The following is a 23,681-nucleotide window of genomic DNA, read 5'->3' as shown; positions in this document are numbered from 1 at the left end:
ATATGTATCAGCAATTGAGATGAATGAATTGAAACAAGTGTTGCTATAAATATTTGATATTGGCCTGGAAGGTTGTCGGGTTTCCTGCGGATCCCCGCCAGGGCAGTGGCCCTGTGAGTCTGTGACGAATGACGATAGCTTTCCAGAGCCACAGCAAGGGCCTAGGTTGTGTACGGGCTTGAGCTGAGTCAATAGAAAAAGTGTAACAGGACGATAGGATCCAGTTGTAGTCTGAGGCCTATATATTACAGCGACATCGTAAACTTGAACTCAACTATCTCCAAGAAGAGACATCCAAGACATGCGGAGTCCGTCTAAGTCCAGATATACTTCGCACGTGACTACGGCTGATAGTTTCTCCGGCACTACTCTGTGTCGGAACAACAGCAGCAGTGGAGATCGGAGAACGGAGATACCATATCCCACTTAGATTAGTCATTGTTATGCCCATACAAATTGCCAGCCAGGGGCTTCATAGAAATTCAGACCTGTTGATATCCGATTGGTACGCGCTATGATTTACTAAGCAGTTTCCGACTCTCTGTTTCCGGCACACCGGAAACATTGACGTGAATTCCCCAACACGTTCTAGCTTATTCGTGGGGGTTCGCATGCGTTCGCGTTGGCATAGAAACCCCCTGGAACTGCCGTTGGTGGGATGCACATACTTAGACGATTGCCATTGGACGGAATTGGTGTCAATGTTCATGTCGGATTGGCCTGATTAGGGAATCCGAATGATAGGCCACTGGATCTCTGCACTGAGCTGTCGTGGTCGTGGACAGCAAAAAGCAAATGTGGTACACTTGTAACTTTTCTCGCCTCTAAACAGTTGAATCTGATCATCGGTACGGTTATTAGAGAGAACCACAACTCATAAATCGGCTAATTGCACTTTGTAAGAAGACCGGTCGTGACTCGGAGCAGGGTCCTCCGGACGGCTCCCGGTGTATTCAGAGGGTGTGGGTAGTCGGTCATTGGAAGGGAAATGCGGGCCATTGGATTGCCAGCGGAAGATACGGCTATTGACACATTCCAGAAGAGCAATATGAAGCAAGTAAGAATTCATTAACTGATGGTAAGTAAGTGCATATGATCGTATATTTATTGTCTTTTGTAGGTTCAAGCCTGCAGGTCGAGGCCGGGGCTGGCCTTTGGATGACTCAGCGCATGATGCAATAGATAGATAAGAGAAAGATACAGTTAGTAGACAGAGAGGGCATGGATTTAGCCTATAGGATATTAGTAGGATATTAACAATTCACAGTAAGATTCTTCAAGCTGTTCGAGTGCCTAATGAGTAAAATAAAATTAAAATAATTGCTGCTGTTGAGAGCTGTAAGCCACTTTCAGTCCTTCTCTCCCCCCTCCCACACCCCACCACTCGACATCATACCCCACCAACAAATACAATTCCCCTCCATCTTCCTCTTCCTCCTCTCATCCTCCCTATCCCCCTCACAAAATTTGTTAGTATCCATCTATACTCATCTGGTTTTCCTTATCTAACTGTTATAGAATCCGCCATCATGGGTTACACCGATCTGGACCAGTTGGCTATCAACACCATCCGCATTCTTGCGGTACGTTGACCCCATCTTCAATGGCAATTTCCTCTCCGGTCCATGCATTGAAAACAACGGGATCTTGAGGATCTCGGTATAGAAGTTTAATGGGACCAGCTCGAACATTTGACTGACTTTCGCTATCAGATCGATGCCACCTCCAAGGCTAACTCCGGTCACCCCGGTGCCCCTATGGGCATGGCCCCTGTGGCCCACGTTCTGTTCAACAAGTTCATGAACTTCAACCCCCAGAACCCCGACTGGGCTAACCGTGATCGCTTCGTTCTCTCGTATGTGCTTTCTCCCATCATTGGAATCCCGCGAAGCTCCGCCATCATGATCTCGGGTTCTCCATCTGAAAACCGATGACCATGCTTTCGCAATGTTTACTTACCTATAATTGAACAGGAACGGCCATGGCTGCATGCTGCAGTATGCTCTGCTCCACCTTTTCGGATACAAGCTCACCATCGATGACTTGAAGAACTTCCGTGTAAGTTCATCTCAGTCACAGGTAGCAGCGCACTGGTACTAATTTAGACAGCAAATTGACAGCATCACCCCCGGTCACCCCGAGGCTCACGACACCCCCGGTATTGAGGTCACCACTGGTCCTCTTGGCCAGGGTTTCGCCAACGCTGTTGGTTTGGCCATGGCTCAGGCTCACTCCGGTGGTGTCTACAACAAGCCCGGCTTCGAGCTCTTCAACAACTACACCTACATGTTCTTCGGTGATGGTTGCGCTATGGAGGGTATTGCCAGCGAGGCTGCCTCTATGGCTGGTCACTTGAAGCTTGGCAACTTGATTGCCATCTACGATGACAACCACATTTCCATTGGTAAGATTGACTGGAATCCTCACCAGCTAGATCCTAAACGCTGACAACTCACCTCCACAGACGGCGACACCAAGTGCGCTTTCACTGAGGATGTCATGAAGCGCTTCGAGGCCTACGGCTGGCACACCGAGTGGGTCAAGGATGGCGACAACGACCTCGAGGGCATTGAGGCTGCCATTCGCAAGTGTCAGCAGGTTACTGACAAGCCTTCCGTCATCAAGCTGACCACCACTATCGGTTTCGGCTCCAAGCTCGCCGGCACCGGTGGTGTCCACGGCAACCCTCTCAAAGCCGATGATGCTCAGAGTGTTAAGAAGAAGTTCGGCTTCAACCCCGAGGAGAGCTTCGTTGTCCCCCAGCAGGTGTACGACATGTACCACAAGCACGCCGCTGAGGGTGCTGCCAAGGAGCAGGAGTGGAACCAGCTCTTCCAGAAGTACCAGTCCGAGTACAAGACCGAGGGTGCTGACCTCGCTCGTCGTCTCTCCGGCAAGCTGCCCGAGGGCTGGGAGAAGAAGCTCCCCGTCTACAAGCCCACTGACGCTGCTATCGCTTCTCGCAAACTCTCCGAGGCTTGCCTCGAAGCCATTCACGATGTCCTTCCCGAGCTGGTCTCTGGTTCCGCCGATCTGACTGGCTCCAACAACACCCGCTGGAAGAACGCTGTCGACTTCCAGCCCCCTGACCTTGGCATCGGCGAGTGGGCCGGTCGCTACGTCCGCTACGGTGTGCGTGAGCACGCCATGGCCGCTGTCATGAACGGTCTCGCTGCCTACGGCACCATCATCCCCGCCGGTGGTACTTTCCTCAACTTCGTCTCATATGCCGCCGGTGCCCTCCGTCTGTCGGCTCTGTCCCGCGTTCGTGTCATCCACATTGCTACCCACGACTCCATCGGTCTGGGTGAGGACGGCCCTACTCACCAGCCTATTGAGACCCTGGCTCACTTCCGCGCTATGCCCAACTGCATGGTCTGGCGTCCCGCTGACGGCAACGAGACCAGCGCTGCCTACTACTCCGCCATTACCTCCAAGCACACTCCTACCGTCATGGCCCTGACCCGCCAGAACCTGCCCCAGCTCGAGCTCTCCACCATCGAGCGCGCTCTGCACGGTGGTTACGTCGTTGTCGACACCCCCAACGCTGCCATCACCATTGTCTCCACTGGTTCCGAGGTCAGCATTGCCATCGAGGCCGCCACCTACCTCCAGGATAAGCACAATGTTGTCGCCCGTGTTGTGTCTATTCCTTGCTTCGAGGTCTTCGACGCCCAGACCAAGGAGTACCGCCTCCAGGTCCTGCCCGACGGCATCCCCGTTCTGTCCGTCGAGGCCTGCTCCACCATGGGTTGGGAGCGCTACTCGCACGAGCAGTTCGGTCTCAACCGCTTCGGTGCTTCCGGTCCCTACAAGGAGGTGTACGCTGTAAGTTATCGTCACTCGTCGTCTCATGAGCCATTACTGATTTTCTGCAGAAATTCGAGTTCACCCCCGAGGGCATCAGCAAGCGTGCTCTTGCCACCATTGACTTCTACAAGGGCGTTGCCGTGCGCTCGCCTATTAACCGTGCTTTCCAGCAGATCCTGTAAAGGATGGAACGAATTTGACGTAACAAAATGTTTTGATTTTTTAATGGAGGAGCCAAGGCCCTCAATCTATACAAGAATGCCAATAGAGCACTCACTTCTTCACATTCTACCGGTCTTTTTACAGCAGTACACAGTAATTACTATTAGAATGACATGTCCGATGAACCCATATCACAACTCTGCCCACTTCTTCTTCTGCATCTCAACAACCTCCCCCAACATCTCCTCTTTCTTCTTCCTCCTCTCAGGCGTATAGTCCCCATATGCCTCCTCAGTCTGTCCAACCACCAAATCCTTCCACCCCTGTTCCCCCTCAATATCAACCTGTCCCAACTTCCCCCACACATCCTGGATAGTTGGCGCAAGCTTCTGCAAAAATGCCCCAATTCCCCCTTCCCCACCGCCAGCATGATAACTCTCAAAAACACCACTCCCCGCCCACCTCGGCCCCAAACTAGCCGTAACAATCGAGTCCAAATCCTTCGCCGAAACAATCCCCTCCCCAACAAGATAACAAGCCTCCCTCAACAGCGCAAAAGCCAATCGATTCCCCACAAACCCAGGAATCTCCTTATTCAACGTGATAGCCCTGTAATGCCCACCCTCAACCTCGGTCCCAGCCCCAGCACCAGTGCCAGGACAAGTGCCAGGACCAGGTATCCCCCCAAAATACTCCCTCACAAACCCAACCCTCCCCACCTTCGTCCGCGGCCCGGGCACAACCTCAACCAGCGGCATAACATGCGGCGGATTAAACGGGTGCGCAACGAGCAATCTTTCCGCAACTCGATCCGCGTCATCGCAAGTCGCACTCTGCACGGATGCCGGTATGCCCGAGGAACTACTCCACAGATGCGTGTCCGGCCCCGTTAGCTTCGAGATCTCCTTCCAGAGCGCTTGTTTCGAGGCTGTCACCTCGGGGCTTTGTTCTTGGACTATGGTTGCGTTATGGAGGGCTGAGGCCAGGCTGGTTGCGAGTTTTAGCCGCGAAGTGGAGATTAGAGTGTCGATTTGGTTGCTTTCGGATCCGGATTGAGATTTGGTTTGGGATTGGGGTAGGAGGGAGGGGAGGGTGTCTCGGATTTGGGATTCGTAGTCTGGACGCGGGTCGTAGACTGTTATTGTTGTGTCGGGACGGCGGAGATGCATTGCTAGCATTGAGAGGCCGATTGTGCCGAGGCCTACCAGGGCGATTTTGTGGGGGTATTCTTCTGCCATTCTTTTGGTGCGTATGTGTGGTTTGAATATGGTGGTTTCCGGCTGTTTGGATGGTTGTTTAAAGGGGATTGTGGGATGCACGTGGGTTTGGGGGTTGGGGTTGGCGACTTGCCCGGATGGTGTGGGGAAGGGGGGGAATGTGCGGGGATCAGCCCGGGCACCGGTACCGGGGCCGAGGGAGGTTTGTTGATATCTACTACCTACGGAGTACATTTGTATACACGATATGTGTCTAGCGGATAGAGATGGCTTCACACCTTCTTTGGGTTTCATTTCTGGGTCAATTGGTCTACCAGCCCTCCTAAGGTTGGGTGTACGGTGTACCTCTGACGAGTGCAGGTCGGTTCCAATGGAGGAGGTAGGGCTTCGACTATAGAAAACATGAGCGATTGGAAGCCTGGTTTCCACCTGGCTACCTACTGTGGCAATAGTCAGCGCAATTTAACAGCTACCTGTTGATTACCTCTCAATTTCATGATAAAGTCATGACTCATGAGTACCAGAGCTGAAACAATGCGAGGCTGAGATAGCCGTGGCATTGGAATAGTATACTCTGTGTAAACGGAAGACGACATAAGCGGTCTACAGATGCACTTATTGTGACCAATGGGTAGCATATGTAGAGGAAGGGCACTGGGATAGAGCTATAGCAGCCTGCGATCAATGGGCTTTCGGGACAATCTCGTGTATAGCTTCACGTTATTGAAATGGATGTAAAGAGGGAAAGTTGCCGACCACCAAGGTTGACGCGATGAGAATTCCTACTCAATTCAAAAGTCAAAAAAGCGGATATAGCAGAGAACTGGAAGATTTGAATCCTCTATCCTGACAAGGCGAGGCAGATGATGCCATCGTCGAAGACTTCCAGTTTTGCGCGCAAAAGCAAAGGGTTGTCGGGAGAACAAGGCTGCGACGAGAATCTTAACATAGATAGGTCGCTCTCGGCCATCTGTTATAAGCCACTGCTCAGATTATAGTTAGCGCTAAATGTTATTACTCCAGACTCTTATATGCATGGCCGTTGGAAGATCGCGGTCAACCATCTCATCTCGTGCAAATACAATCAAAATAAGTCGTCATCGGGTTAACACCGAGCTTTTTGACTTTTGGCGCAAGGCCAAGGTTATTTGCGCTGTTCAAGGAAGATAGTTGGGAGAATGGGCTGAACTGGCGTTAAGTGCACATGACTCTTCATACATCGCGGCTTGTTTAGGTGTCGGGTAAGGCATCCTAACAATCGTTTGCAAGATACCTGCCCCTAGCTCCCTGTATACGAGTAGCCAACTGGATGGAAGCTTAATGGCTCAAGTAGATCGAAATGTTGTCGCAGTCATGGTGTAGATAGTTCGCCAGGTTCACTTGTTAGGGTTATCGCAGCAGCAGAAACCGGATATCTTTGCCATCCAGTCTGCGAACGCGTTAAGCGATCGGAATTGAAGCTGCAGCAGGCCTCAGCCCAGAGCAAATGCCATCTCTCAAATCCTTTGAAGAGTATCATAGGTGTGGGGCATTGCGTGCTCCCCAACCTCAGCTTTCATAGGCCTAACTCCCCACGCCGGTTGGGTCGAACAGCCATGGAGCAATAGCAAGCCGTTGAAGGGACAAATTCCCCGTCAATCTGCCTACTTAGAGCAGAAATTGAAAGTTCTTGGGGTCTTGCTGAACTGTCTTGGTCTACACCAAGGAGCTGGTGTGGGGCCCCACGCGATAGATAAAACTATATCGCGATCGTGATCACGCCTGACGTGCTTTTCATCGGGGAAAAAAATAAGAAGAAGGTACTATAAAGCACAATAAGAATGCGGGCATGGAACGGCATTGCAAGGATCATCGACAAGGATTCCCCATTCTCTAGTCCCTCATCTTGAACTAGAACCTCCCTCCATCATGGCATTCGATCGTCTAGTCCAGGTATACCGGTCATGCCTTTTCCAAATTGTGATTGTTGGAATAGTCGCGTTCTGCGAACCTGGCATTTGGACTGCTCTCAACAACCTCGGAGCTGGAGGTAACGCTAAGGTACGTCTTCTGAGCGTTCGGATCCTGCGCAATCGTTGCTGATACTATCCTCGCAGCCCTATCTGAACAATGCCGCCAATGCCTTGACATATGGGCTTATGTCGGTGGGCTGCTTCCTCGCTGGTGGAGTCACCAACAAGATCACCGCTAAATGGACACTGTTCATCGGAGCCGCATTCTATACCCCCTATGCTGCTGCTCTGTATTGCAATAACCGTTACGGCAACGAATGGTTCCTCTTGCTCGGAGCCGCATCTTGCGGAATTGGCGCATCTCTTCTATGGGCCAGTGAGGCTGCTATTGCCGTTGGTTATCCCGAGGAAGAGAAGCGAGGACGGTTAGTTCTTGGCCCCTTGACCGTTTTGGCCAATCATTCAACTCACATCATCTTAGCTACGTTGGAATCTGGATGGGTATTCGCCAAATGGGACCTCTCGTTGGAGGTGCCATCTCTCTTGCTCTCAATGTCAACACTGCAGAGGTTGGCAAGGTCACTTATACCACATATCTCGGCCTTGTCGCCATCTCATCCCTCGGAGCTCCCTTCTCACTGCTGCTGTCACAGCCGCAGAAGGTTATCCGAAGCGACGGCACCAAGATCCCGTACATGAAGAAGACAAGCTTGCCTATTGAAGCTCGCGCGATCTGGAAGCAGATCAAGAACAAGTACATGCTGTTGCTCATCCCGGTCTTCGTCGCCGGACAATTCGGCACAACCTACCAAGGAAACTACCTGACAAGTAAGTTGTCCTTCAATAAATCCCAATGGGTTCATTTCGCTGACCAAGAATATAGCATACTTCACCGTCCGCTCCAGAGCCCTCGCCTCTTTCCTGACAGCCATCGTTGGCGTCACCGCCAACTTGACCACGGGCGCCATTCTCGACCTGAACTATTTCCCCCGCAAAACCCGCTCAAAAGCCATGTACCTGATCATCCTCTTCTTTGTCACCGCAGCATGGACCTGGTGCGCTGTCATCCAGGCCAAACTCGCCCGCATGGACAAGCCACCCGCCTTCGACCTGGGCGATGGCCACTTCTTCAACTCAGCCTTCACCGTCTACCTGTTTTTCAAATTCTTCTACGAGGTGCTGCAGACCTACATCTACTGGCTGATGGCCGAGATCAAGGGCGCACAGGGAGACGGCGATATCGCACGAACCACTGGCATCCTGCGCTCCTGGGAGTCCATTGGCAGTACCATTGCCTATGCTGTCGGCGCTACCCACTGGCCGAACCAGAACCAGATGGCGCTGGGCTTCGCGTTGTGGGCTTTCACTGTCCCGTTCACATTGCTGGCGGTGTTTGGTAACTGGAATGTCGATACCACTGAGGTGTCGGTCGAATCGGAAACGGATGAGAGCTCGCTTGAGGCTCAGACTGAGAAGGTGGCTATCTCCGCTGAGGGGAAGAATTGAGATGTATTTTGGAGGGCTCGGAGGGTATAATAGAGGGCTCGCATTTGTGCGCCTGTTGAAAAGTTAGATGACTTTACATAGATGTTAAATGTCAATACTATCTGAATGTCAGTAATGCAGAACTTCGTGTTGTATGGGAAGTACCGCTCACTTTTGTCTCACCCCATACCCCCTCGCACCCACTAACATACACTGATCATCCTTTTATCGCATCACGATCAGCAACTACCTGGTTGTCGCCTAGCAACTGTAGTCAACCAGCGTACGAAAGGAGTTGAGGCTTGCACCCAAGACGCGAGATCAGAGAGTTATGTGAGTATTATATACTTCGAAAGCTGTACGGGCACGCTACCAGGTATCAGTCCCTTACGTACGTTTTTCGTGCACCGAATGATTCTGAAATACAGAAATGGGTAATTAAAACATGTTTCCAAGTTCCCAGTACGATATAATGTGTATACATGCGGCTTCGGCTGTTATACGCATGGTGTATCTGTGAAATTATTCCCCGAGTGATGGACGGGGTTATAGAGACCACAACCGTCAACGAACTCTATAACCGGCCCGGCTGGCGCAATGGTAGCGCGTAAGACTTCTACTTGTTCTCTACCCCTCCGGGTAGTGCGTGGCAATCTTAAGGTTGCGGGTTCGAGCCCCGCGTTGGGCTTTCATTTTTATTTGAACCAGCAATATGCGTTTTTTTCCCCCCCCATAATACAGCCAACACACAACTCTCCATGACTAGTCTTCTGCTTTTCAAACTATCGAATTGCTTAATCGGACCTTACGCTATGAACCCTAAATTAAGAGTGTGAACCAATCGACATTTACACGATGCTATACACGGAAAACCATGATTTCATTTCAATATCGTCATCAGGATATAAAGACCATAAAAAGCTTTTTCAAATATCACAACACTTAGTTGCCGAGCTTCTGGCGGGCGAAGTTGGGCAGGACAAAGCTGGCGCGGTGGATGTCCTGGTTGTAGTAGCGGCAGAGCTTCTGCTCCTCCTCGGGGGACCAGGTGCGGAGGGGCTCGCGGACATTACGGTTGGCGTCCTTGCAGCAGACCATGAAGCCGATCTGGCCGGAGGGGTAGGTGGGGATGGTGGTGTAAGCGTACTCGGCGACGGGGAAGACCTCCTTGCAAGACTTCTTGAGGTCGGCAATCAGGTCAAGGTGGAGCCATTGGTTCTCAGCTGTAAAGGTATAAAGCACAGTTCCGCAAAACCGAGCCCGTAAAGCGGGTTCGTTGCGGGGTGGTGCGATAAGATTAGCCTGATATTCTTCTTTTTATGGTGATAATGTGGAGGGAGGGAATGAAGTGGGATTCGGGCAGAAACAAAAGGGAAAGTGACGAACAACCTTGGGTAGTAATGACACCGCCGTCGCGGAGAGCAGACTTGAGAAGCTCGAAGTAGGGCTTCTGGAAAAGGCTCTCGGCGGGACCCTCTGGGTCGGAGCTGTCGGTGATGATGACGTCGAACTCGTTCTGGCGGTTCTTGAGGAACTCGAAGCCGTCACCGACGTGGGTGTGGGCGTTGGGGTGCTGGAAGCCAATGGCCATGCCGGGCAGGTACTTCTTGGAGACACGGATGACGGCCTCGTCGATGTCGCACAGGGTAGCCTCCTTAACGGAAGCGTGCTTGACGACCTCGCGGAGAACACCGCCGTCGCCGCCACCAATGACGAGGACCTTCTCGGGGTTGGGGTGGGAGTTCATGGCGAGGTGGGTGATCATCTCCTGGTAGGAGAACTCATCACGCTCGGTGCACTGGATGACGTTGTCCAGGACGAGAACGGTGCCGTAGTCGCTGCTCTCGAAGACGAGCACATCCTGGTACTTGGACTTCTCGTGGTGGATGATCTGGTTGACCTTGAGGCTCATGGCCTGACCGGGCCACATGCCGGACTTCTCGGAGAACCAGCCATCTATAGAGCAAGATCAGCATAACATTCCCTCAATTGTGTGAAAAATAGACATGACAAGTAAGAAAGGCGGGGTAATGGAGGGGTGGTGCACACATACCCTGGATGGTGGGGTGGGTGAGCTCGCTCATTTTGAGGGGGAAGGAAGAAAAATAACGAGGAAGTAAAGATGGTGAGTAGAAAGTAGAGGAGAGTCTGGAGAGTCGCAGCATTCGAAGAAAAAGGGCACGGCGGGAGTTTGGCTGCTTTGGGCGAATTTTTTGTTTCTGCTCGGCTCAAGTGGGGAACCGCCTGTTGGCTGCCACCGCCGACCCCAAACAACCTCGAATTACAGGATTAGAGCAATCAAATAGCTAATAGATTGACATTGAGCCCGAGAATATTTCAATTGATTGCGGTTTGGCCCGGTAGATCTGCCCTATGCCCCCCCAATTGGGCATGGATGCCTGAGGGACCAATAGAGAGCCCTAGAAAGACGCTGACTCAAGCTTGACTTGGAGATAAGGAAGAAGACTCCTTGAGGCGCAAAAGGTCACAGACAAAGGAAATTAAAAATGGTCGATTGCTTTCTAGTTACTGTACAAACATACAGCTCCCCATTGTGCAGAGTTTTAGGGTGTATCGTTCTCTGTTATACCAATCCAACCTCACTCCAAGTAACAAACGGAACTAATTTACTCTTCATCACCGCCGTGGAGAAGACGGCCGGGCTTGGAGTTCAGGAACTCGTTGCTAAAACATCGGATCAGCATACCGGTCAAAGCGGCCACTCCGTAACTCCGGGGTAGTCTTACCGCTCAATGGCCCAGTTCATGGCAGCGTATGCGACAACGAAGGGGGGAACGACGTAGAGAACCTGGTGGCGGAAACGACGGAAGGTGTTGAAGATGGCAGCGTGGCTAGCACCGGCGAAGGGACGCTGACGGTTAGGGGACAGCGAGTAGGTAGCGATACGCTGGGGAGTCGGGCAACCTGCGTGAACCGATGTTAGCGATCCGGCTCAATTGCTTCCTTTTGCTTTATTCGTCCGGTATTTTCTCAATCCCAATCGCGATATTTTCGAAGCGCGTAGGGGGCCGGTCTCATGCGCTTGCATGTGGTCCATTCGAAGAAGTCAAGGGTTGTCCATCAACGTACCGAACTCGCCCCAGACACCGATGTAGCTATATGAGTAATATTGTCAGAAATCGGAGAATTCAAATACAGAAGCGATTGAGGCTTCTTGGTAAGACTCAATTGTCGACGTCCGAGGGTTGTGTCTTGCAGCCGGGCGGGTAACGCATCCGGGAGGCCGGACTCAACCCACGACACCAGAAAGAAACGAGGAGCGACTTACTGTCCGTTCTTAGGATCCACAGCGCCACCCATTGTGAATGATTTCGACGGATGAAACGAGAGAGGTTGGTGGAAGTGGTTATCGGGGTATGCGGAACAAGTGAGGAAAAGACGAGGGTCGGGCGAAGTTGGAGGTTTGAGAGATGGGCACTAAACCCAATTGGGAAACCCTCAGAGTAACGGGAAAAGCAGACATCATCTTCATCATCCATCCTCACCATCTCGCCCTATCACCTCCCACCATGGCTCAGGTACTCCAAAATGTTTATCGGGCGGCCTTTCCCCTAGCTATTGGGGGTATGCTTGTCCAGAATTCCCTCTACGATGTTAAGGGCGGTACACGAGCTGTCATCTTCGATCGAGTGTCTGGTGTGCAAGAGAAGGTTATCAACGAAGGAACACATTTCTTGATCCCCTGGTTGCAACGCGCAATTATCTACGATGTCCGCACGAAGCCTCGCAATATTTCCACCACGACGGGAAGTAAGGATTTGCAGATGGTCAGCTTGACACTGCGTGTGCTGCACCGTCCGGAGGTGCCGAAACTGCCGCAGATCTACCAAGTATGCATTTCCTGTCTTCTCAACATCGGGTCGAGCGAAGAAAGACTAACCCAGGCCATATAGTCATACGGCACCGATTACGATGAGCGTGTCCTCCCATCCATCGGAAACGAAGTCCTGAAGTCAATCGTGGCCCAGTTCGACGCCGCCGAGCTGATCACACAGCGTGAAGCCGTTTCCAACCGCATCCGTACCGACTTGATGAAGCGTGCCGGCCAGTTCAACATCGCCCTCGAGGATGTCTCCATCACACACATGACCTTCGGAAAGGAGTTCACCAAGGCCGTCGAGCAGAAGCAGATCGCCCAGCAGGATGCTGAGCGCGCCCGTTTCATCGTCGAGCGCGCTGAGCAGGAGCGCCAGGCCAACGTTATCCGCGCCGAGGGTGAAGCCGAGAGTGCCGATATCATCAGCAAGGCCGTTGCCAAGGCTGGCAGTGGACTCATTGAGATTCGTCGCATCGAGGCCAGTAAGGACATCGCTACGACTTTGGCTTCAAACCCGAATATCACCTACCTGCCTGGAGGAGCTGCTGGAAAGGATGGCAGCAAGGGCACTAGCCTTCTGCTGGGTCTGCGGAGTTAAGGGGTTGTAAAGCTGTTCTGGGATATCTGTGCCCTGTTTTCACAAGTCGTTTGAATGTACCAATTAATCGCAAATTCCCGCGACTTAAGGCAGCGAGCCTGGGCTCGTGGCGTAAGTTTTGGAGTGGTTTGAACTAAGACCACAATTTTATCTGTATCAATACCATACTTCACTCCACAACACACTCCTGCTTTGGGAAGATTGGATCGTATTCTTCATTATAGGGTATTTCTAGATCGTGGATAATATAGAACACATGATATCTACAACCGCCGGTACACATGCATCTGGAACCGCATGTCCTCCAAGCTGACTCCTTCGCCAATCTCATACCGCAGACGCGGCGCATCCCGTCTCCACCATCTCGAGTCCTGAGTGTTTACGCACTCCCACTTGCCCTTCGCCACGTTCAACAGGGTGTGATCGAGCAGGAACTTCATTGGGTAGTTTCTTTCTTGTGGTTCACCGTCTGGGCCTTTGCCTAACTTCAAAGTCGAATAGCTGCCAGGACTATCCACAACCAGAAGCACCGCGCCGGCAGGAAGCATTTCCGTCATGCGGAGCAGGAACCCGGTAGTCTTTGGCATGGAGGTAGAGAAGAGCTCGTTCAGTGTGAACATGATAGGAACGAGAATGGAGGTGAAAGGGGACGAGGAAGGACCAACGAGCACTTCCTTAAGATCGTCTTCGGAAATGGTAAGAACATCTGCGCGTCGGAACGCCACCGAGAAGGTCTCGCTGGCAACCTTCTCTGACAGCAACGGCGGACGGTATTTTGTTGTAGAAGGGAACGGCACATTGGCCGAGGTGATAGTTCGTGAAAGCCTATCAACGACGTTCGACCAATTGCCGATATCGACAGCCATGACAGAGAGACTGGGTGCACTGAGGGCTCCGCCCTCTGTGCTCTTCTCACCTTGCGTTCCCGCATCTTCCAACGACACATTGCCAAGTTGTTCCTCGACCGACTGCCCGGTGGGGGTCATATCTCTCCACGCAGCGGCAAGAGCAGCGATCTCAGCACCCGCACCGCCACCGATGGAGACAACACGAGTACAAGGGTTCTGAGACTTAGCACGGCCTCGTGTATTTCCCTCCTCTTCTCTCATCCAAGTCAAAATCCCCTTCAACAGCCCCGCATATCCCAGAGACCGCGACGCACTCCAGCGCAGGGCATAGGCACGCAGCAGATCTTCATTCGCCTCAGCGAAGGCAGAGTCAAAGTCACGATTATACAAAAGCCCTTTGAGTGTCTGAATAAGAGTTTTGATATCTAGCTGCTCCTCCTTCTTTTCTTCCGATTGTGATTCAGCGGTGTTCGTTTCGTCGTTCACAGGCTCCGATTTTGCGGCCGGCTCGCCGAGGAGGGCGGTCTTGAAAACGTCCAGCAGAAGTTGCTGGAGCGAGAGAGGGATGGTGCTGACGAGATTGGGGCCAGAGTCTTCGTCGTTTGGGTTGGCTTCGGCCTTTTCGACTTCGGGCTTGCGATTGGCATGCTGTTTGTTCGCGGGGGGTGCCTGCTTAGGGCGTTGTGCCTTGGCTCTGGGGCCTGGTGACCGCCTGCGGTTTCCCTGGCGTGGAGCGTGAGGCATTTTATATATAATTAGACGAAAATAGTTTCGTCTGATAGCCTTTTCTAAGGATAATGACTTTCTCTAGTCGAACGTGGGGGAAAGTTTTGAACTTTTTCCTTATCGTTATCGGTGGCTCCACTATCGTCTATCTTCCTGCACAGGCAGTCAACTTTCGAGTACTTACATGCATCACAAATTATCGAGGGCTCGAGGCATTGGATGTGATGTTCAATGTCCTGTCTAGCCCTTTTTGTAGGCACAGGAATCCTAAGTTCGTACAGATATGTGGTTCAATCTCGATATAACTCGGTCACGGTCACTACCCCTCGAGTCCAGCGAACAAGTCCTACTCGGATTCTCGGAAGGTCCAATGGTACAGTATTCCGGCTAATACATATTCTGCTAGTTGTTGAGGCTATACTGTGCGCAACCAATAGATATCTATAAGTACATCACTGCCGCCAAGATTGACCAAACTGCTGGATTTTCCCATGCAAATGTGCTAGGCTTGACCTACCACGTCACGTTACGGACTATTACGGGACTCAAGCTGAGTTAAACACTGTAAATCAGCTGGTTATTTACTTATAAAATGAGATAGCTTCTAGGTATCTGGGCACCCTTGCACGAAACACTTTTAGCTTCATCCATCCATATCACAGGTACGTGGCATTGTTGTCCGATATATACCTACTTCAGCACATGGACCTAGGTAGGTAGGTACTCATTCCGACGTTGCCCGTCAATGGTCATAGCATGCATATAAACATGAGCAACCTTCCTCTACCAGAGTAGGTACATGGTATGCTACAGGGCCAACACGTGTTATGCTGTCCTTTCCTTGAACAGCCACCCATCCACCAAAGCGCTGCCCACAATCTACAGGCTCACAAATACCCAGCTCACTCCTCACTCCACGTCAAGATCCAACCTTCGAAGACCAAATCATTTGATACGGAAACAACACCCCAAGACCGACATGTGACGACGCGCTGAGCCGCTCGCGTCACATCAAGGAGCTAACTCACGATGTGTAATAATGAGTCACAGACTCATCATCAAGGAGTCAGGGCCTACTAGCGAAAGCCATGACTGAAGTACGCAGTAAAAGCCCCATAAGCCTCACAGGCGCTAGGTCGAGCCTCGGGCTACTCGGCTTAACGGAGGTGTCGTCTCCTAACTCCGGGTTTCTAGATTTGGACGTCGCCGACGGGCTACTAGTCTCTAGATATTTTCCGGCATGGCCGTGCGCTGCTCAACCTGCCCGCGAGAGCCTTGGGAATTTGGGATTCTAATCTACAAGGTAAGAGGAACAGGGCTGGTGTGGCTGAAATGTTTGCCTGGCGCTATCGCGTGGAAGCCTGGGCGCCTCAGGAATCATTGCTTGTCCCGTTCGTAGATATTATTGGCTGCGCTATACTTCGTCAAGAGTGTTGTGTATGGTAGAGCTATGGAGGTTTAAACGATTACAGTGGAAAGAAATAGATAAATCAACACATTGAACACAATCTGCCCATTACATTAAGAACAAGTCAAACTGAAAATAGGAGGGGAGTGGTGGCACTGATGTAACACGAAAAGATACATCAAATCAAACACCGGGGTATATGAGGCGAAAACAAGACTGTAAACCGCCTCTGGAAGGGACACCCGCCATACGAGACCATCTTGTCAGGTCAAGCTGAAACGCCGAAAAAAATGGGCAAGATTCGAATTCTTGCAGAAGAATGTGGTATAGCACATCCTCTGCTCGGATAAGAAGCATAAAAACCGACCCAGCATGCTACAAAAAATAACTAGAAAAGCAAAGTCGCGACGTTCTGAATCCCTGTGGTTGCGTCGATAAACGCCCAAATCATGCATAGATCATAGATCAAGTTCGTAGCCATTTGGGTTTAAAGGAGAGCAGCCGTTAAACCGGAGCAGCGGTCGGATGAGGAGGGTGCTGTGTCAGACCCTGCAGTTCGGGTGCCGAGGGAGACTGCTGCGGGATGGCCTGCTGAATTCCGGCGACGATTCGCTCCAACTCCTCGAGGCGACGATCCTTCTCTTCGACCTCGCGACGGAGCCGCTTAACTTCGTCGTGCAAATTGATACCGTTCTCGTCAGTGCCAGACAGGCTTTGGAGGTCTCCCATGGGTGGCGAGGACGCACGGCGCTTCATTCCAGTCGAAGGGAGGGAGGGGGGACGGACGCCTTCGACACCGTCGAGTTCGGGGGGCGGTCCCAAGTCATATCGACCATAGGAGGAGCTTCATCGTTGTGCATGTGGCGGCGACGAAGATGTTCTCTTAAGTTCTCCTGACGCGTGAAACCGTTGCCGGTGCTGCGGTTGCAGTCGGAGTAAGGGCACATCAAGGGTTTCTTGGCATCTGTGTTTTTCTTGTGCACTTCGCGCTGGTGGCGCAGGAGACCACCGGAGTAGGTGAACCCTTGGATTTTATCGCAGTTGGGTTCATAACATTTATAAGGTCGGTCATGTTTATCCATGTGTTTGCTAAGAGCGCGTTAGTATTCGGCGCGTCGCATGCCAAGATTAGGGTTAGGGACTGTACTTACTTCCATTCACACGGTCGGCGGAAAGTTGGCGGGGCAGCTTGACATTCATGATGATCACAGAAGATTTGACCCTCAGAATTCTTAGGGGGATCACGGTTGCGTCGAACTGAGAGACGCGGGCGCGCCCCCTCAAGGCTAGAAAAGTTCAGAGTCTGCGGGTCGTTCATTCTGGGAATTGGTGCCGAGGACTCGGCAGTAGAGGCAAGGATGGAAGCAGCAAGCGCGCCGTTGGGGCCTTCACTTCGTGGGCTAGGATACTGAGAGCCGTCGCCCATATCGTGAAAGTTGACCGTTCGTACCCCACACGATGAGGGGATTGCGATAGAATGGAGACACCGGGAACGACGCGTTATTTCACCACAACGGGGAAGACAGTAGTGCTGAGTTGCGAGATAAAGCACAACAGATGGGATCGGAAGGGTTTATCAAAATATTCGAATTGATTTCGGTGAAAACAATATGAGTCGACGATGGGTATCGAGTTGGGAAGAAGAGGAGTTGCCAGAGTTTTCAGGTTCCAAGGCATCCGCGAGACTATTTATACCGCTTGCGTAAGGCTCGGTTGCGCCACCCGGTGGCGGTGTTCTTTTCTGTAATCTTCCCTGCAGACTCTCGCTTCCCTTGTTCTAGAAGGGCTGCCGATCAGCTGAATAAGAATTTTGAGATCTGGAAATCATCACTGCCCACTGGCTAGAGCTGTATGCAGGTCGACATGTGGGCATTACTTTCTATTAATGCCTGGAGACTCGGTACTACGAAGATGATCCTCGGAGGTGCCAAGGAAGCATAAGTGACTCATACTCATGAGGGACACCCAGTGTATGACTGTGTACTGTGTACGACAACCAATCCTATCGGCGTATCCGGTTTAGGTATCAATTAATGGCCTGTCAGGCAGCTGGGCCGCTGGCCTCGACGCAGTCAGTCCATCTCGGGTCGCCACATCCACAGATTTCTGACAAATCCGGTGGCGGTGAGTCCCCGTGATAGAAACGTGATCAAAACGTGATCGGAATGTAGGTTATAATTTTGATCACGTGATTTAGGGTAAGGTACGATTACGTACACATCCTGGATCGGGCGGTGTCTGCAATGTACGTTCGCCATGCCCGATCTTAGGCTGCAAGATAATCCTCGTTCCTCAAGAGCCTTGAATTCGATGATCTTCACTGATACGCAACTAGTTGTGGCTTTTCCAAGTATCCGCTTCTAATCATCCGTATATCCCGACCACGACATGGCAAGAGACGCACCATCTTCACCTTAAGTAGGCTATGCAAGGCTGCAAGCCCTTGCTTACAGTCCGGCCATTGAGAATTCCGGGGAAAGTGGACAAGAATAACGTTTGACAGATATGTCTGCGGATAGTTCTTGAAACTCTGTAGCCTGGGACGTACTGTGTATAGTGGCATCCATAGGTTTAAGGTCGAGGACTTTGCCCTAAAGAAGAGCATAAGTTGTAGAGATCCTAACGATCTATCAGACACCAGGTAGTGGTAAGGGCTCTCTTCAGACTTCTGATACTATACTTACACAGTAGTTAACTATATCAACCTTAGCTGCTGGAAGTACTGAGGCACACCATCATTTACGCCCATTCATGAAGAACACAAAGCAAATGATACATAAAGCTCAGCCTCTGTCTACTAGAATAACCTTTGATCCTGACCAAGCCTCAATGCGTTTCAATCTATTTTGATGCTTCGTTCCCCACCTGTCGCCGTGACCTGTGTGGTTGTTATTCGGTAATCCAAGACGTACGATGCTCTGGGAAACGCTAAAATGTCGAAGCCCAAGTCGATAGCAAAGCCACCATGCTACGTGGATCAACTGAAACGGCCAAGATTGGGCGCATGCCGCATGGTATCCATTAGTCAAATATAGCCCGGGCATGTTTGCCAACATGATTTGCATAGGAGAGACGGTGCGGGCCGATAGAGATCATTGAGTATTCCTCGTTTTGGTTCAGCAGCTCCGTAGCCTGAGGTGGGATTGCTTTGGTGGAATTCTGCACTTGACTAAGAATGATACCAAGGCATGGGAGGAGTAACTATTTTATCGGTAAAAGGGTGAAGCTGAGGGAGTGAGGCTGACAGCTGAGCTTCGACTGTAGCCCTAACTCAGAATAAAGACCGTGGAAGATTGCAACTTTGGAAAGTGGTCGCCACTAGTACTAAGGCGTTGCCATACTAGTTACTTACGGACTTAATTACGAGTTAATAGAACAGCTGTGGGGTGTTGATTGGCATTGTTTCTTGATCGAACTGGATACCTGACAATCTAATGTAGAAAGATAGCAAGTATGAAACATAGCCAAGGGACAGGGGCAAATTCACAGAGTCGCCCTGTAATCACTAATTGACTAATGGGTTCTCTGAACTGGGCATCGGCAGTCGACGGGCGAGGTTCTAGTAAATTCCTTGAACCAGAAATTTCCGAGAATCATTGCCTGTCGTCTCATCTCTGAAAGCCACGCCGTGTAACAAGCGTGTAGCGAGGTCATGACGACAACGATGAAGGCACCAGACCCGGGAGACTATCCTTCGACGGACAGGACGGTGCTCTAGTATCAGGTCAGAAAGACCCAGGATGAACATTCGAACAGTCTTCAGTTGGTCGATCCGAAGTCCTGGTCGGCATAAAAGAAACTGGCGAGCAGAATCTGCTTGGAAAAAACTCGGATAGTGTGCACGAATATCGCGTTCTCGAGTGGGTAAGGCAGGCGAACCTGTTGGAGGTCGCCCTGGGACGTATTGGATACGAGAGTCACTCAGTCGTAGTTGCCACCGACTTGGCTAGCGAAGGCTGTGGAGACGCTGCGGGCGTCATCGTCGTCGTGCGGGTGCTGGCCTGGCGCGCCACGAGTCACACGGATGCTGGCAGAGCTGCCCCCGAAGATACTGCCGTTGTCAGGGACTCCAGCTCTGTAAGGCTCGCGTCCGCCAGACTCGACGTACCGCTTCAGCCGGTCTGATTGGCTGAGACTGGGCTGCTTGTTCATGTCATTGATACTCAAGCCAGTGAGGCTAACACCACCTTGGTCAACGCTCCGTCCGTCAGCGATGCTGCTGGTGACGTCCGACTCGGTAGCAGCGACTGATTCGCCAGCCACACTGGGGGCTCCTTTGGGCCGGCCACCGTTAGCTCGGCGACCGCCGCCAGAAATCGGAGGCCAGCCCTCGCCGAAGTTTTGGAACATGGGGGGATAGCCAGATGGAAGGCCAACACCGCCGAGAGCCGAGCTGTGAACCGAAGATACGTCATCGGGGATATAGCCCACCACGGAGCCAGAGTCATGATACTCATTGCGATGACCATTACGGCCATTTACTGCGCTGTTTGTGGCGTTGGATGCCTGACTGAAAGACATCTGGAAGCGTTGGGGGCCTCTGTAAGCTTGCTTAGGACGGCTGAACTGGATCAAAGACTCCTGAAGGTTGGACAGCGGGCCCTCAACGAGACAGTGGCGCTCTTTAAAGTGCTGAAGAAGGGAATTCCACAACGGGTGCTTAGACAAAACCTTGGGGTTTCCAAGAATGACCAGACCGAATCGGGCACGAGTAAGGGCCACGTTAAGACGGCGTGGATCGCTCAAGAAACCAATGCCCTGATGGTCGTTAGAACGAACACAAGAGAGGATGATGTAATCCTTCTCTCGGCCTTGGAAGGCATCGACCGACGCAACCTCAATTTCCTTGTAGTGTTCCTTCTTGAAGGTGCCGTTTGCTTGCATGGAGCTGACGATGTAGCTCCGCTGTCCCTCGTACGGAGTGATGATACCAATGTCCCTAGGCTGAACACCCGCCTTAAAGAAGCGTGTGACGATTTTCTCCACGTTAGTGGCTTCGGTTCGGTTCAGGTAGGAGGTACCTGAGGCGGATATTTCTTCATTGCCCAGGTTTGACCAAAACATCATGGGATCATCAATGATAGGCCAGGGGAAGTCAACATCACGGCGAACACGATCGGCAATGGTGATACCGTTCTGCAGCGAGCCCTCGTAGAACATGTTGGATGGGAATTCCGAAAGGCACGGGTGCATACGATACTGGACATTCAAGCGGATAGGGGAGCAGCCCAAGATAACCAGACGCTCGAACAAAGACTGGTTGAGGCCAGCCTTGGCAGCCTTCTTATTCATGATGACAGGGCCAAGCTGTTGGTGATCGCCAACCAATACAACTTGCTTGCATCCCAAGACTAGGGGAATCATACACTCCGGCTCGGCGGATTGGGTAGATTCATCAATGAGAACAGTGCGGAATTTGCCCTTGGAAAGACGGGGATCACCTGCACCAACGCAAGTGCAGCAAATCACGTCTGCATTCTGCAAAATCTCACGCTCAGCAGATCGAGTAAGTTGCTTCAGGCGTTTTTCATCTTGACTGGACAATTCCCCAAGCTCAGCCTTAAGCTGGTTGAGTTTGGCTAACTCAATGTTGCTATCGTTCATACGAACCTGCTCGTGCAGCGAAAGGAACCCGACAGCAGATTCCGCATCCTCGCGAGATTTGGCAGTAACTCGCACGGTCTTGAGACCTGTAAGATGGATACGCTCACAGAGCTGGTCAACAGCAACGTTGGATGGGGCACAGACAAGAACCTGGCCACCATTGATCTTGGCGAGATGATAAATGATAGTGGCAGAAGTAACGGTCTTGCCGGTTCCAGGAGGACCTTGGATCAGACTAAGAGGCCGCTGGAGAACACTTTTCACCGCGTTGATCTGGCTTCCATTCAGGTCTGGCAGACCAGGAACACTGAATTTCTTTGGGATCTGGGTCTTCATCGGTGCTGCTGCGACTTCATGGCCAAGAAGGCGATGGAAGATGTAGCCGGAAACACTCATTTCATCGACGGCAAAAGTTTTCATGGCACACTGCATACGGTCGAATGAAGTCGACTTCCAAACGTAGTCGGCCATAAAATTGTGTGTACATTCGGTAGGTACCGACTTATGATCGCCCTTGGCGCGCAATTCGATAGTGACTTCGTCGGATTGATTGTTCGGGATCTTGATGACATATCCCACGCCCTCCCACTTGGGCCGTAATTCGCCATTGTATTTGAGGCGCATCTCATCGCCTACGGCCAATTTGACATCTCCCAACTCGAGCTTGGGCAGCACAAAGCTCGCGAGATGCTTGTTGTTGAGACCAAGATCCCAGCGCACAACGAGTCCATCTTGCGACTGGGACTCTTTCAGCTTGCGGTCATAATCCGCCTCGATCTTGACAAGTGGTCCGAAGATATTCTGGTATTGGAACGCATCGTCGTATCGAAGTAGAACAGGCGCAGGCTCATCATCCACCGCTGTGGCTTTCTCTAGGTCTTCCAATGTAGCCTGTGAGTTCTCCTTCCACATCTCCTCCAACTTTGCAATCAATTGGGGGCTAAGGTGACGAGCCCGAAGTTGTTCTTGGTCGGTAGGAGCTCCCACGAGCCAGGGAAGGAAGGAACGATCCTCAATGAGAGGCTGCCAGCGCGAAGTGTCCCAGTTCATATCCTTGGACGAGGGCATGGAAGCACATGGCTGACGACAGAGCAAGACAACGACAGTATCAGACTTCGCAGGAATAAAGCCTAGTAAAAAGACATTTTTGGTGCCGCAATTGTAACATTCCAAGATAGTATCGCCCAAGGAAGAAGCCGGGTGCAACTGGACTTCTTTGTGACGAGCTCGGACAAGGTGATTGACGATATGGGAAGAGGAGGTATTGCCACGTGCACTGCAGAACCACTTGTTGCACGAAAGGCATTTGACGACGCTGCTCGGATTATGAATGCCGCAGTATCTACGATAGCATTAGTAAATGATCACACAATGAATGAGATACGAGTACTAACGCGCATGCATGAGCTGGCAGCTCTATTTCTTCATCCCCGTTCCCTTGGGACTTCTGATTCTCGTTGGTGGGCCCGCCGACGGTGCTTTCCATGTCGTCATCTTCGAAGGTATCAGAGCCTTCGTCTTCGTCATCATGTCTTCGTGGGCGTGGCGGGCCAAGTGCGCTGGTATCAATATCATCTATGTCAACTCCTGCCGAAGGGCCTTCCGGTTGGTAGCTCATTGCGGATAACGGGTTGGGAGGCTGATAGGGATATCTTTAGCTCGTCAAGAGGTATAGCGAGAAGACTGATAAAGCCGAAAGTGATATCCAAAGTTGGATTTAACAAAAGAGCGTAGAGGACGACGCGGTGGTCTTGTGGGGGTCGTTGGAGGGTTGGAAATCTCCAGGGTGTGCCTGAGGGGCAAACGAACGGAGATCTAGATCTAGACCAAGGATTAGCGGCAACTTCTTGTCATTGGCATAGTACCACATACATCCAGTCCAGCTCTCTGTCTTGGAAGACCGACAGAAGAGAGTTGATGAGTTTTGTCTCGAGGGATGAGCAAAAAGCGTCTCCGCAACTGCCCAGATTCTTTATCGGTGCGATCCCACTACGGCTACGCAAACGACCCACAAACGCAGCCCCGGAGTTAAC

At 51.6% G+C, this 23,681-nt stretch overlaps 9 protein-coding genes across 9 annotated transcripts; 3 read left to right on the top strand and 6 right to left on the bottom strand.

The window, feature by feature from the left end:
• Positions 1–1,529: 1,529 nt before the first annotated feature.
• Positions 1,530–3,992, top strand: tktA (transketolase tktA; the record flags this gene model as incomplete). The annotated part of the gene is made up of 6 exons (XM_056665521.1): positions 1,530–1,583; positions 1,713–1,855; positions 1,974–2,058; positions 2,110–2,404; positions 2,465–3,828; positions 3,879–3,992. 6 exons carry the CDS (start codon positions 1,530–1,532, stop codon positions 3,990–3,992), a joined length of 2,055 nt encoding a protein of 684 aa, XP_056522471.1.
• Positions 3,993–4,163: 171 nt separating this feature from the next.
• On the bottom strand, positions 4,164–5,210 carry N7515_004776 (Dehydrogenase multihelical; the record flags this gene model as incomplete). The annotated part of the gene is made up of 1 exon (XM_056665520.1): positions 4,164–5,210. One exon carries the CDS (start codon positions 5,208–5,210, stop codon positions 4,164–4,166), a length of 1,047 nt encoding a protein of 348 aa, XP_056522470.1.
• A 1,887-nt stretch (positions 5,211–7,097) lies between these two features.
• On the top strand, positions 7,098–8,647 carry N7515_004775 (uncharacterized protein; the record flags this gene model as incomplete). Its single annotated transcript, XM_056665519.1, has 4 exons — positions 7,098–7,229; positions 7,286–7,566; positions 7,623–7,969; positions 8,025–8,647. The coding sequence occupies 4 exons, from the start codon at positions 7,098–7,100 to the stop codon at positions 8,645–8,647; spliced, it is 1,383 nt and encodes a 460-aa protein (XP_056522469.1).
• A 921-nt stretch (positions 8,648–9,568) lies between these two features.
• On the bottom strand, positions 9,569–10,710 carry N7515_004774 (spermidine synthase; the record flags this gene model as incomplete). Its single annotated transcript, XM_056665518.1, has 3 exons — positions 9,569–9,849; positions 10,013–10,582; positions 10,680–10,710. The coding sequence occupies 3 exons, from the start codon at positions 10,708–10,710 to the stop codon at positions 9,569–9,571; spliced, it is 882 nt and encodes a 293-aa protein (XP_056522468.1).
• A 543-nt stretch (positions 10,711–11,253) lies between these two features.
• On the bottom strand, positions 11,254–11,947 carry N7515_004773 (ubiquinol--cytochrome-c reductase subunit 8; the record flags this gene model as incomplete). Its single annotated transcript, XM_056665517.1, has 4 exons — positions 11,254–11,311; positions 11,374–11,551; positions 11,717–11,742; positions 11,916–11,947. The coding sequence occupies 4 exons, from the start codon at positions 11,945–11,947 to the stop codon at positions 11,254–11,256; spliced, it is 294 nt and encodes a 97-aa protein (XP_056522467.1).
• A 209-nt stretch (positions 11,948–12,156) lies between these two features.
• Positions 12,157–13,062, top strand: phb1 (prohibitin subunit PHB1; the record flags this gene model as incomplete). Its single annotated transcript, XM_056665516.1, has 2 exons — positions 12,157–12,477; positions 12,541–13,062. 2 exons carry the CDS (start codon positions 12,157–12,159, stop codon positions 13,060–13,062), a joined length of 843 nt encoding a protein of 280 aa, XP_056522466.1.
• A 263-nt stretch (positions 13,063–13,325) lies between these two features.
• Positions 13,326–14,654, bottom strand: N7515_004771 (25S rRNA (uracil2843-N3)-methyltransferase; the record flags this gene model as incomplete). The annotated part of the gene is made up of 1 exon (XM_056665515.1): positions 13,326–14,654. One exon carries the CDS (start codon positions 14,652–14,654, stop codon positions 13,326–13,328), a length of 1,329 nt encoding a protein of 442 aa, XP_056522465.1.
• Positions 14,655–16,548: 1,894 nt separating this feature from the next.
• Positions 16,549–17,470, bottom strand: N7515_004770 (putative C2H2 transcription factor; the record flags this gene model as incomplete). Its single annotated transcript, XM_056665514.1, has 3 exons — positions 16,549–16,756; positions 16,831–17,133; positions 17,196–17,470. 3 exons carry the CDS (start codon positions 17,468–17,470, stop codon positions 16,549–16,551), a joined length of 786 nt encoding a protein of 261 aa, XP_056522464.1.
• Positions 17,471–19,965: 2,495 nt separating this feature from the next.
• On the bottom strand, positions 19,966–23,266 carry N7515_004769 (putative regulator of nonsense transcripts; the record flags this gene model as incomplete). The annotated part of the gene is made up of 2 exons (XM_056665513.1): positions 19,966–22,990; positions 23,043–23,266. 2 exons carry the CDS (start codon positions 23,264–23,266, stop codon positions 19,966–19,968), a joined length of 3,249 nt encoding a protein of 1,082 aa, XP_056522463.1.
• Positions 23,267–23,681: the final 415 nt, after the last annotated feature.

The sequence above is a fragment of the Penicillium bovifimosum genome, assembly GCF_028826915.1.
Source record: "Penicillium bovifimosum strain IBT 22155 chromosome Unknown utg000004l_segment0_segment0, whole genome shotgun sequence".
NCBI lineage: Eukaryota > Fungi > Ascomycota > Eurotiomycetes > Eurotiales > Aspergillaceae > Penicillium > Penicillium bovifimosum.
The sequence above is the reverse complement of the archived record's forward strand: the minus strand, read 5'-3'. Positions and strand labels throughout refer to the sequence as shown.